We start from the raw sequence: 14,165 nt of genomic DNA, 5'->3' as shown, positions 1-14,165 counted from the left end.
GTTGAATATGTGTACTTAAGTCTTTAAACCTGTTGTAGACAAATAGGGTATATTTTGGAAAATAATACTGTCAGAAAACATTACTATTTTGATAGGTACAGGCTTTTAAAAGTAGCTACACGTCTGATTTACAAATGTTTACTTTGCCGTAAGTGAGTATTTGTTGGTCTAAATATAGTTATTGATTGGGGATTTTTTTTTCCTTCCATGCGTAGGTAGGAAGTTTCTGCCTTTCAGAGGCTGGAGCAGGTAGCGATCCATTTGCTTTGAAGACCAGAGCTGATAAAAAGGGAAATTATTATGTCATCAATGGGTCGAAGATGTGGGTCAGCAATGCGGAGTATGCAGGGATCTTCCTGGTGATGGCTAATGTGGACCCCACCAGGGTAAGATTGAAAACAAGATTTCTCCCCTTCTTCCCCCTCATCTTTTCTCTTTATATCTTTTTCCTACTTCCTTTTCCTTTTTAGGGCTCAGTCTTAAATTCTTCATTCTCCACAGTACTGAAAATGTTAGACATCTGACATCTTTTCATACTTTTATTTACTAACCTCCTAAAATAAATGTGGTTGATGTAATTATTGTACACGGAGGACCCTTTATTAATTATCTCCTAATACGTTGTGGAGGAAGGTAATCTTTACATTTGTAGAATTTCAAATTTTCTATTTAATAATAAAGGATTTAAGTACCTATTTAGTACATTTAGTTTTAAGAATATTTTATTCAGTTGGAACATAGACATATAGCAAAATAAATACATTTTAGCTTTTGTATTTTCTCTAATATTTAATTGAATTGAATTTTGAAACAAAGTATTTAATAAAGTTAAATATAAAACATGGTATTCTCATGATCATATAATACTGTAGTATAACTTAATAATTGTAATAGCCATAAAGGTTTCTGGAAAAGTAACAGAAATGGTGACATTCTTGATTTTGAACCTAGTTCCCACTAATCTTTCTGGTCTCAGAATGCGCGTGTTGCAGCTCTGAGTCCATTTATATTTACTGCTAAAGTCCATTTTTAATTTTCTGTTTACTTTGAACTTTTTGGAAATGGGATCTTATCAGTCCAAGTGGTAACAGCATTTTAAAATCTTCTTAGGGGTATAAAGGAATCACCTGCTTCATAGTAGATCGCGATACTGAAGGTCTGCACATAGGGAGAGCAGAGAACAAAATGGGGATCAGAGCTTCTTCCACCTGCCCAGTAACATTTGAAAATGTCAAGGTGAGTATCTTAGACTTTCCAGTACAAGACTGATGTGCAATAAGCCTTGCATGGAGCTGTAGATGTGCAAAAAAGATGTCCAAACATTCCGCATGCAGAGGAGAGGATTTTGTAAGACTCTTGAACCTTGTTCTTAGGTTAGCTCGGGACAAAATGTACTTTTCACAAGAGTTTAGGCCAGGAGTGGAAACCTTTTTGCCCAGCAGCTGACTAGAGCCAGCGCTGAGAATTAACCCCATTTATACTTTATAAACTTGATGCTCGTGAAGCAGACGTGGCTCCAGAAAAGGAAACGTGGTGTCTGGACACCAAAGGCCACGAGATGGGGGTGTTGCTCAGTGAAGAGGAAAACAGCCAGGCAGCGCCCACAGCTCTAAGTGGAGTCTGTTAAAAATGAGGACGAGAGGATTGCCAGAACGCTTACAGAGAGAACAGGTTCTGAGGGGCTATCTACTGCTAGTATTAGAACTTGGTCTTTTTGCTCGTGGTTGAGTGTGTGTGCTCATGAACTGTCTTTATAAATGTCAGTTGAGCCTCACTACTTTGCCCCAACTGGCATCCTTCTTCCTACTTTCTCTTTTCTTTCTCTATTCTGCCCATTCTCTCTCCTAACTGTCCACATCTTAAAGCTAAATGTATTTTTCTTATTGTCCCTATGCTAGATTTTTTTAAATGATGAATAAACATTTTAATCTTTCTTTTCTCCTTTCTCGTTCTCTCTCTTGTGCACACATGCATGTACACACACAGACACATCAGTTAAGTTTTATGGAGTCATAGTCTCAACAGAAAAAAGGTTCACTACCCATGCTTTAGCAAGTATTTACGTGTTTTCTGTAATTCCTAATATGTTATCTCATACCATAGCATACAGGTAAGAATTGGGGAAAATTGTTATTCATTTATGTTATTGATAAATTATATGAGAATTCCCTTTTTCTAGATTCATTCATTCGTTCATTCATTTATTTATTCAGCAAATGTCTGTGCTAGCCTCTGGAGGGTGCCATAGTGTCCTGTGCCCTGAGACCTATCTGCAAAACAATTTAGAGCGAGACAGAGAGGTGTAGCTGACAATTTCCTTGGAGCTTAAGCACTCTGCTAGAGTAATATCACACAATTTGGGAGCATATGTGCATTTAAAAATACAAAGTCAAAATGAATTGTGTCAAATTAAATAAAAAATAACCACATTTTTTTTTTTCCTCCAGGTTCCAGAAGCCAATGTCCTGGGCCAAGTTGGACTTGGCTATAAGTATGCCATGAGTGGCCTGAATATAGGTAGAATAGGAATTGCTGCACAGGTTAGTCAGATGTTAGCCTTTTAACTTGGTTCTTCCACAGTGTGGGTCAATTAAAAGGTAGAAAGAAAAAACTACAGTAAAACCAATGAGTGTTTGGAAGCTTGTGAACACAAGATGGCGCCCTTTCCTTCCATGAGGTGGAAGAATGGCTTCTGTGATTTCTTTAAAATTCCACTTTGGTCAATTACATAATGTCCTGAAAACCAAACAGTGGCTTAGTGGTAACAATTTTTCTGCTTTTAGAACATTAAAGTATTATCCAATACCTGGATCGATAACTTCTAAAATATAGCATAAATTAAATGTGATATTTTTTAAATCAGCTTTTCAAAGCATAAAATTCATTTGGGAAGAAATTTTTTAAATTAAGAATAAATAATGTTCTACCATGTAGTAAAAGTCTCTAATCTATAGATAATGAAATATTTTGTCGCTCCCTATTGTGCATGTTAAAATCAGGCAATTTTTTGTGTGTGACACTTGAAATAAAGTAGCTACAATTAAATAAGGTATGTAAGATGAGAACTGTTCAATTTTTTTACTAAATTTGCCTTTTGTAATGCATATTACATTTTTCTAAGTGATGTCAGTTATTTTATAGATTAAGAAAATGAATAGTCTTTGGTTTTATGATAAATTGTCATTTTTATCGAATGTATTTATTTATTTTTAATCAGTGAGTACCCAAAATTCAAAAACTTAAGAGCTTTTAATTTTGAGGCTGTTACATATATACGTAGCTATTGGATTAAATGTTATAGTATTACTCTAGATTTTTTTTTCACCGCCGCTAAGTTGCTCACAAAATATTCTTAGATCAAAACATAACCCATGTTTCTCACAAAACTAGATAGTATGTTGCTAAAGGGAATTGGCTTATTTGTTCTTTTTAAGGCTTTCCCGTGATTCAGCTTCGTCAGCTATGACATTAACACCACAGCACTGGATCTCCTTGCTCCATAAAAATAATATATTGGGTTGTCGGAAAAGTCATGACGTATTTTTTTCTATGTTTTTCACTGCAAAAATGCGTTATGACTTTTCCGACAACGCAATAGATGCTCAGGCAGTAAAACACATAGCCTGGGCTTGAGTCTAATTACTCCAAGTTATCTTATAACCTAATTAAAAGTTAAGGTCAGCCAGTGATTATTTCTTGGTTAATACTGCAGGTGTCTTTTAGAGAAAGACGCACATATAGCCGTGAACTGAAGGCATCCATCCTCAAATCTCAGTCGAAGAGAATTTCGTTTTTCAGTATTTATAGTGAAAACATTTTGCAGAGATGGAAAAGCCTATTTTGCTTGACAACTGATAACTTCAATTTTCATGTCAATATAGGTTATCATGACAGACTATGCGCATTAATTATAAGAGTATAATGACATCATCTTATCTCATAGCCAAAAGTGCAGCGACTCATTGCCCACTTTGTCATTTTGGAGTTTTGATGGGGTTGTTTTTGGTTTGTTTGTTTGTTTTTGTCCTTTAATTTTTAGCATAATATTCTATTCTCTAGAAAGCTCAAAATAAAAGGCTAAAGGAAAATATGAAAAAACACTAATAAAATATTGATAAGTTTGTAGGCATTTCCCCCCTAAAGCTTTAACTATTGATTTTTTCCCCCCTTTTTCTGAAACCTACGTAGTTTGACATAATCAGATGATTTAATGGCTACCTAATGTTGAAATTTAGAAACCACATCTTAGCTTAAATCATTCAATAGATGTGGACATTGGTTAACAGTGAGACAATTCAGCTAAAATTGTCACCACCTCCTGATTTGTTCTTCAAGTGTACAAAAAAATGTTTTTACCAGATGCTCTCTATGAGTTGTTCTCAAGTCTAGCTCTGCATTAAATCATCTAAGAAGTTTCTAAAATGCTGGTGCTCAGGCCATACTCACCTTTTTCACTCCCAAAGTTTGAATTCAGTTGTTAGACCCCTGCATGGGTATTGGTTTTGTTGTTTTAATGAAATTACCCCCAAACAGTTCTAATTGCAAGCTGGGTTGAAAAACACCACTCTTATATGTTCTACTGCCCTTTCCACTGAAGCTGTTATTAATCCTGATCATATACAAAGTGGACAGGAAGATAGAAGGTTAAGAAGTGACCTTCCACATTGGACTTCTAGAGGGACTAGGGGGCGCTACCAGATAGCCTTTGAAGCCAGTTCTAAGCACAGTGTCTGTGACTCACTTTATGTCTGAGAATCAGAGCTTAAAGGAAGAGTTTCCTAAAAAGTAAGCTGGTTATGGGAGCACAGCTATGCCAGGGGGTTTACTTCTATGCTGGAATTAAAAATACTCCTTTTCATATGAAATCACTCAAATTCCCTCCCAATTACTGGAAATTGAGTTCTACAAATGTAGTGGGTGAAGGTTACTTCCGCCTCCCTACCTTAGGATCTCTAGTTCTTCCCTGCCCCAACTATTCAATTTGTCTGTAAAAGAAATTTATAACTTGAATAATTAAAAGTATAAACTTAGGGAGGGGGAGGGCACGTCGTGACTGTTTTTCATAATTTATGTTTTTGTATGGTTGCATTTACGCCAATAAATCCTCAGCTGGGACACCTAAAAAAAAATTTTTTTAAAAAGTATAAACTTAAAATAAGAAATTTTGGTCTTTTTTTTTTTTTTTAACAGATGCTGGGACTGGCTCAAGGATGTTTTGACTACACTATTCCATATCTTAAAGAAAGGATACAATTTGGCAAAAGATTATTCGATTTTCAGGTATATCATTATTAGACTCTTTCTACTGAACTGGACTCTCCCTCCTTCCTGTTAATGAAGAGCTGTGGGATAGAGCCACGGAGGAAATACCCTCAGAATTTTAATGGGAGAGGTGTAGGGGCGGAAGGAATGGGTCTCAGGGTGTGTGCTTAGGAATGCCTTGACTGTCTCCCAGAGCAGATCGGTAGTCCTTGAGGCCCCGCTATGGCGTGATTCAGGATATCTTGGTGAGAGCCTCTGAGCTGTCTCCTCACTGCTTCATAAGTTCCAGAGCATGGGGTCTGCAGTCAGACTTCCTGGGTTCAAATCCTGGGTCTGTGTTTTACTGCTTTAGGCCTTGGACGAGTTACCTCACCTCTCTAAACCCCAACTGCCTCATTTGTAATAAAGATAATACTCCCTCCCCCCCAGGGTGTAAAGTGTTTAACACATTGCCTGGGTCTAACAAGTACTCAGTGAAGGTAATGGTTGTTAGGAATCAGGCCAGAGCCGTACAGTAATCCTCAGCAGACTACACTTTGCACATCTGTCTTATGAAAGACACAGTTAGCTGCAGGAAGTACAAATAGAATGCTCTTAGTCAAGCACATTGGACAACACCCGCCTGGTCCCATGGCATGGCGTTTCAGAGCTCCCCAGGCAGTCGGGATTAGTTGGTGGCAATATGCAGCATTCTTCTCCACCTTTCAGTCCTCATCAGGTCTTACAGGTTGGGGGAAGACTGGAGTGGCAGCTTACCAAGCACATCACGTAATAACCCAGAAGAGTTACTTGACATGTTTGCAGTATCTCCCCTTGAGTAGCCCTGTCATGCTGCATTGTCTTCAGGTTCCGTAATAATGACTAGGCGTCGTACAAGCACACACACATTACACGTGTGTGGAGATGCTAAGCTGTGGGTGAGCAGTCAGTTCAAGGCCTCTAAAGACTGAGCATGTCCAGCCTGGCCAGGGTCTGCCACTGCTCATGCTATCATTACCCCATCTTATACATGGGAACTGAGGCACATAGAGATTGACTTCCCAATGTCATAGTCGGTAAGGGTCAGAATTACAGAGGTTTTGTTGTCATGGCTTCTGGTCTAATTTTCATTTTATTATACTAGAGTGCTTTCTCAGAGCCAGCCACCACAGATTGCACCAAAGGGGACAGAATGTGAAGACAGTTTTGCAGGAGGCTGTTGATCTTCTTTGCACACAGGATGCAGGGTTTCCACGTATATTGGATGAGGGAGGGAAGACCTTGTGTTCACAAGGTTGTTAAGGAGCCAGTACTCGGCGATGCTGGGATCTCATAGGGCTGGAGACATGCCTGTCATGGTGCCTACTATGGTCCTTGGAGTAGACAACATGGATGGCAGCTGTCAATTAAACTTAATGTACTTGTCAAAAATAATTGGAATCACTGCATTCCACATAACAGGCCATAAGCAATTTCTAGAACAATGATATTGATGTGGAAATAGACAAATTAACAGGAACAAAACAGAAAGGCTAGAAATAGACTCCTCCGTGGATGGAAACTTGATATATGATGGAGATGGCATTGCAGACCATTGAGTGGGGATATTCTTTCCTTGTGGGAACAAATGAAACTGGATCCCTACCTCACACCATACATAGAAAGTAGATTTCAGATGTATTAAAGACATGACATAAAAAGCAAAATTTTAAGTTTAGGGAAATATGTTTGACCTCATGCTAGGAATATATTTCATAAACAAGACACAAAAAGGACTAATTATAAAAGATGATAAGAATGGTGAATTTGGCTACCAAATTGGTTTTTCTCAAAAGATGCCATAAATTTAGTGAAAAAACAAACCATAAAAAGACATTTGCTCTATACATAGGTGAGTTCAGTTTTTTATTATGCTTTATAACCTACAGAGATGCAACGCAGTCTTCTTTGTGCATATCATACATTACAGAAAGAGAAGAATCTACCGTGTATTTGCGAGCAGTACTATATTCCTCCAGTTTATTCCTCTTTTTTTGCTGAGGAAAGGCCATCCCTGGGATTGCGACTAAGTGCCTTAATTGAGGTTCCCTGACTGCATTCATCACACAGTGTCACAGTTTAACTGTCTGTTTCCCTGCTGGGCTATAGAAACCATAAGCTCACGGAGCTCGGACTGTAATGTTCAGTGTGATGTCTCCACTTCTCAGCACACTACCTGGCATCTAGCAGGTTCCCAGTAAATAATCTGGGTAAATGGATGCATTCGGCAAGAGAAACTTTTCAGTTGTAATAAATATATCTACGCCATATTTCCAGCATATTAGTTATAACTATAAACTTAATATTTCTATTCTCGCTCACTAATTCACTTATTTTTCTTTGACCAACATTTAGTGTGCCTAATCACCTTCTAAAATTTCAGAGTGGTAGTGATTTCTTCAGGGTGTTTTTTAAAATAATTTTGATGTTTTCTATAACCTTAAAAAAGTTGGTACCTGTCCATGGGTCTTGCAATGGAGTCAATGCAGTAATGTAAGAACATTGATGCTTCAAATATATTTTTTTTAATTTTTAACTTTTTAATTTTTATTCATTTATTGTTTTTAATTAGTTTTAAGTGTACAGCACAGTGCAATAGTTACACTTTTCCCCCCTCAAAGTGACAACCCCCTCCCCTAATCCACCCCCCACCTCCCCAATATCATACATATCTGTTACAATTCCATTGACTCCACTCCCACACTATACTCCACATCCCGTGACTATATATATATTCAATTATAGTTGACGTACAGTATTATACAACATCAGCTTCAGGTGCACAGTGCAGATCAAGCCTCTACCCCATCCATGATGCGGTCTCCCTAATAAGACATATGACCATCTGACACCCTGCAAAATATTTACAACATTATTAATTATATTCCCCAAACTCTTTCATATCCCTGTGGTAATATTGTAGTTAACCAATTTATGTTGTATCGTCCCTTCCCCTTCTTCCTCATTCCCACACCCCTCCCAACTAGCAACCGTCAGTTTTTCCTCTACATCTCTGAGACCACTTCTGTTTACTTTGCTCGTTCATTCAGTTCTTTAGATTCCACATATAAGTGAGATCATGTGGTATTTGTCTTTCTCCAACTGACTTATTTCACTTAACATAAAGTTCTCTAGGTCCATCCATATCGTTGTAAATGGTACAATTTCATTTTTCTTTATAGCTGAGTAATACTGCATTGTATAACTGTACCACAGCTTCTTAATCCGGTTGTCTACCAATGGGCATTTTGGTTGTTTCCAAGTCTTGGCTGTTGTAAATAGGGGTGCATATATTTTTTCGAATTAGCGCCTTGGGTTTCTCTGGATAGATACCCGAGAGTGGAATTGCTGGGTCATACGGTAGTTCCACTTCCAGTTTTTTGAGATATCTCCATACTGATTTCCATAGTGGCTGCACCAATCTGCAGTCCCACAAATATTTCTTCATTGCAGGCAACACCTTCTAATGCCTTGCTATATGCAGAATCAGAATGTTGTTAATTCAAGCAAATAAAAAAATATATTCAAATTTTTGTTTTGCTGGGATTATAGCACAATTTTTATCATAAAGGGCGAAAATAATTATAACAACCAATTTTTTAAAAGTAATTTTGTGATCTTTTACGTTTTTAAATCTTGGCAATTATAAAGAATTAAATGAACTTTGAAATTTTTTAAGAAACAACACGTGTAGTATCGTATTTCGTTTTAGATTGCAGATTTTCAAGTATTTTTACAAACTGAGTGTGAATTTCCTTTGGGGTATATATGGAGTCTGTTTGTGCTCCATAGCCAGGCAGGACTTTGGAGGATAAGCTGTGATCTCGGGAATCCTGATTCTCTAACTTGGGCCTGAATGTTACAGGGAATCCAACACCAAGTGGCTCAGGTGGCCACCCAGCTGGAAGCTATACGGTTGCTGACATACAACGCTGCTAGGCTTTCAGAAGCCGGCAGGCCATGCGTAAAAGAAGCATCGATGGCCAAATACTACGCATCAGAGGTAATAAATAAATAAATAAATAAATAAATAAATAAATCAGCCTTCATTTTTTTCCCAGGTATTTGTTAACCTTTCACTTAGGAATGCTGGTTGAATACTTGTTTGTTTTTCAAGTAAAATAACATGGACTCTCCAGTTCCTACAATAGAAAAGGGAAAAAAAAGTAAAGCATCCATAGGAAAGTGCTTTGATTCTGAGGTATCAATGTTTTCTCAAGATCTTAAATGGAAACCGGGTCGCCCCATTCAGGTAGAAGACCCATCATAAATCCCCGGATGGGCCTCATCTGAATGCTGGCATCACTGATGGCCTCACCCCCATGGTTCCAGGTTGGGGCAAAAGCAGTGCCATGGGAGATGACGTGAGATGAAAACACCAAGAAGAGATTGCTCATGTTTTTAATGCTTTCTGCTCACACAGATGCATTCTACATTTAACACATTAGACGTGGGCTGGAGAATCTAGACAAATCCCAGCGTCCGCAGTATATCTTATTCATTCCATAGCTTCCAATATTCCTTTAACTTCTTCAGCCCCAAAATTTAATCTGCCTCAACCTCCCTGCTGAGTGCCAGACTGATAGAACCAATTTCCACTTTATCCACCCCACTTCACCGCTAGAGTGTTTGTAATGCATAAGTCATGTGGTTTCGGCAAGTGATTTGCTTGTTTTTGATAGGTTGCAGGACTAACAACTAGTAAGTGTGTCGAGTGGATGGGAGGCGTGGGCTACACCAAAGATTACCCTGTGGAAAAATACTTCCGAGATGCAAAGATTGGTAAATAGATTTTTTTTCCATTTTGTTTTGTTTTTGTTGCCTCTGTAGGTGTTTGGTTGATATTTATTATTTGTTTGGTACCTAGGCAGAGGCAGTTTTAATCTCTTCAATATTGTGTTCATTGGCTCTCTTTTTCTGTGGCTGGGTGTTTTTCCCACCTCTTCCTTCAAGAAAAATGGATTTATAGTTTTAAGAACATCACATCACCTTTTAAAATGCCTCAACAGGCCTTTTAGTAAAAGCACAACATCTACTGCCTTAATTTTTCACTTACTAAAAGCGTTAATATTTTTTATGTGTTTAATGCATCAAAATTCTTTGAAACCTGAATTCTAACTTCAGAAGCTAAGTTCCTAATCAGGCCTGAGCATTTCAGCACTCTGCCACCAAATAGGAAGCTAGAAACAGCAGTACTGAAAGCTGCCTGCTCCTGAATAACAGGCCACGCTTTTGCGTTGACAGTTTAGGAGTGAAAACCTTCACCTGGTTAATACTGATTCTGGAACAGAATCTTATTTCCAAATGGAAAATTATCTCTTTGGCAGAATTACTTTGCCAGATACTAGCATATTCAGGGAACATTGAATGATGTTACCAGTAACAGTTTTACAGCAAACGCAGAGGTGATGTTTGTAGAGCTGTTTCTTGTATACACGCATAAATGTTCCTGTTTGTTCCTTTCGCTCCCTTTTATTTAAGGTACAATATATGAAGGAGCTTCAAATATCCAGCTGAACATCATTGCAAAGCACATCGGTAAGGAATACTGACACCTACAGGAGTGGGGCCCCTCCCTGATGTCACGGATGTAAACTTTCAAACTTGTGCCTTGGGAGGCAGTTAAACACTACCGCACTGAAGGAACTTAAGTCCTTAGTCCTGGATCTTGGGGTAGACCTTTTGTATTTTATCTTTCCAGTCTGCTCAACTTGGGCACAGGAAATCATTTTTAGAATTTGAGAAGAAATGCATCCATATTTTCTCAAACTGTTTTTTTAAAGTTCTATAGATATTATTCTATCTTCAGGGTATATAGAAGTTTCATTCTATCAGAATTTGGAAAAACAGACATACTAACAGACATGGCTAGTATACATTCCTATTAAATTGTTATTTTGTGGCATCAGAGAAACATTTGTTATAGTTGGCAATCCTTTAGGATAGATGGATTCAATTCTAAGTTGCTAAACTAGGTACAAACTGAAAACATTTATTTTAAAAAATCGAAAAGTTTTAGTTCTAAGTACCTGAGAATGGGTGGGAAATAAGGGTGTAACTCTGCAGGGCATGTAACGGAAGAAAACCTCACTTTAACAAACTACAGCAATAGAATTTGCTATGATAATTAGCCTGTATAAAGGATGCATTTTGTGATGGTTTCACCAGATTTTTGTTTTTGATTCTAATATGATTTTATTTTTTTATTAAATGTATTGGGATGTCATTGGTTATATAGGATTCAAATGGACAATTCTGTATTGCATTGTGTGTTCATCAGCCAAAGTCAAATCTCCTTCCATCACCATATACTTGACCCCCTTTACCCTTTTCTACCTCCCCCCTTCCCTCTTACCCTCTGGTAACCACTAAACTGTTGTCTGTGTCTGTGAGTTTTTTTTGTTTTTGTCTTGTTTGTTGCTTTCGGTTTTATATCCCACATATCAGTGAGATCATATGGTCCTTGACTTTTGTGTCTGACTTATTTCACTTAGCATGATAATCTCAAGATCCATCCATGTTGTCACAGATGGCAGTATTTCATCTTTTTTTATGGCCAAGTAATATTCTATTGTATTTATGTACTACATCGTTTTTACCAGTCATCTATCAGAGGACATGCTACCATGTCTTGGCCACGGTGAATAATGCTGCAATGAACATAGGTACATACATCTTTACGAATAAATGTTTTCAGATTTTTCGGGTAGATACCCAGAAGACCAATTGCTCGTTCATATTCACATTAGCAGCATTAGAGGGCCTCCATGTACACCTGGACCTTGAATTTATATTTAGTGATGATAGAGTCTAACTGTGTATAGATTTTTTGTGCATGTTCACAAAGAACAGTTGAAAATTAATTATGTATTACAATTAATATATGTACCTACCTTCTTCTATTAGAGAATCATTATGTTATTTTACCATTTCCCAAAGAGGATGTTGTGGGTTTTCCATTATAGCTTTTCTTAATAACCCTGATTTTGGGGTCTTAGTAAAACTATCAATCTTAAGTTTGTGTCTAGTGGCAGACAAGCTCATTCACCTCCTGAAGACTGTCATTATTGTTTGTTAATTTGAGGTAGACACTTGAACACAATCACCAAGGAACTGTATTTATGTGGGTAGAGCCAGACCCAACCCAACTGCCAAGTTAGTATTGTTAGAGATTTCATTTCCCAACATGAAAATGAGTCAGTGTCAAAGATTTTAGCATCATGGAAAGCTAAACCTAGAAAGATCTTAGAGAACCATCTAGCCAACTCTCCTATTTTAAAATGAAGGATTCCTAGCCCAGAATACTTGGCTGAGATCATCCATCCAGAGACAAGGCCAAGACAAGAACCAGCTCCCACCCAGTTCAGTGCTTGCCCCATTATTTAACATTGTCTCTGTTCAACAAATTTTGGATTATAGATTGTTGTAGATTTCAGTATGCTTGTTGATTTATTTTAGGTATAACTGAGAAAGAATTAACATTTCAGAAGTGTTATGTATTTGTCAGTGTCATTGCTTGCATATGTTAATCACCTAACAGACACCAGCTTTTCTCCCGTGTAGCTGGTATATCACATGTGAAGATTATTGTGTGTGATCAGTTGGTTTTATGATTATGACATGTTTTAGTAAATGCACCAGTTAATCCGTGCTGATGTATTTTTGCTGATCTTTCATAAAGTAAAAAGTTTTGTTTCAATGGCACTTGTCAGACTGCGTTCATTGTTACAAAATCAGTATTCTATGGAGAATGAAAAATAAAGGGCTAAGTTAACTGGAGACTTGCTACCCTGATGAAGCAAAATTGTTTGTGTCACATGCGGATGAAGTAAGAAAATAATGTAGTCTTCCTGCAAGATGGATGCAACACCTTTGTTTACTTAACTGATAGTTTGTCTCTTCTGTAAGCCAATTTTATTTGTTTTCAGAGAAGGGGTCTTATCATGAAGACCAAGTTTAAATTCTTGTCGCTAAAGAAAATTTTACCAGAGGATCCTTTTTTTTCAAGCAAAATAAACAGCTCTTCAGTAGGGAGGTTGCCTCTTTTGAGGACACCTTCACAGTACAGATCGTATCTGACTGATATTTACGCCAGTGCTTTCTAGTGTTACTTTTGAAAATTTTATATTGTGGCACTTTTACTCAGTGACGCACTGCAGTCTAGCGCCATGTGAGATTTCAACCTATCTGTTCCCGTGATTTTCTACATTATTTTAGAAATCCAGATATCGGTCCCTTTTTTCTTTTGTCATTCAGCAACTCGTGCCGAAAGGTCCCTGTGTCCCAGGGTCCAAGGTGCAGAGATGAATTAGACCAGATCCTTATCGAAATGCGTGTTCATCTCAGGTTTCCTTTTTCTGTTATTAGTGCATCCTACACAAAGATTGAGTAGAAAACTACCAAGGCCAACCCTCCTTAAAAGTATTTCTTCAGATCCATTAGAATGATAACAGTTAAGTTCTAACATCTCTTGGGCGCTTCTCATGCGCCAGCCATTATTCTGTGTTTTTGACACACATTAACTGCAAACAACCCTATGCAGAAGGTGCTCTTACAGGCATGGAGGTGTTAAATGAGATGCTTTTTAGTACATGACAGAAATGCAGTTCAGACTCGGCAGCCTGGCTGATGAAGGCCCTCGCAGCTTCGTTCCTCTGAGTCTTTAAAATTTGTTAATTTTCTGAAGCTTGCCAGTGAAATGCTCCTACCAACTAGCCCTTTATTAGGGGATAATTCTTCAGAGATGTGTTTCAGATCTTTAGAAGCTAGCTGAGAACAGGGCCTGCAAGACAAATAAATTGGTGTGGTGGGAGTGTGTGTGTTTTGGGAGAGAGAATGGGGGAGTGGGTGGATAGGGCAATAGATAATAGAGGGGTGAGAAAAGT

General features: G+C 37.8%; 1 protein-coding gene across 1 annotated transcript in view; it reads left to right on the top strand.

Moving 5' to 3' along the window:
* ACADSB (acyl-CoA dehydrogenase short/branched chain) overlaps window positions 1-11,614 on the top strand; it is a 39,832-nt gene extending 28,218 nt beyond the window's left edge. The window contains exons 4-10 of the mRNA XM_019669159.1: window positions 216-386; window positions 1,111-1,236; window positions 2,448-2,540; window positions 5,191-5,280; window positions 9,146-9,283; window positions 9,963-10,062; window positions 10,762-11,614. Coding sequence (XP_019524704.1) covers window positions 216-386; window positions 1,111-1,236; window positions 2,448-2,540; window positions 5,191-5,280; window positions 9,146-9,283; window positions 9,963-10,062; window positions 10,762-10,832 — 789 coding nt within the window. The 3' untranslated portion in view covers window positions 10,833-11,614. The remainder of the gene's footprint in view (window positions 1-215; window positions 387-1,110; window positions 1,237-2,447; window positions 2,541-5,190; window positions 5,281-9,145; window positions 9,284-9,962; window positions 10,063-10,761) is intronic.
* The last annotated feature ends 2,551 nt before the right edge of the window (window positions 11,615-14,165 follow it).

The sequence above is a fragment of the Hipposideros armiger genome, unplaced genomic scaffold, assembly GCF_001890085.2.
Source record: "Hipposideros armiger isolate ML-2016 unplaced genomic scaffold, ASM189008v1 scaffold_549, whole genome shotgun sequence".
Lineage (NCBI taxonomy): Eukaryota > Metazoa > Chordata > Mammalia > Chiroptera > Hipposideridae > Hipposideros > Hipposideros armiger.
This window is presented reverse-complemented; position numbering and strand designations above follow the sequence as displayed.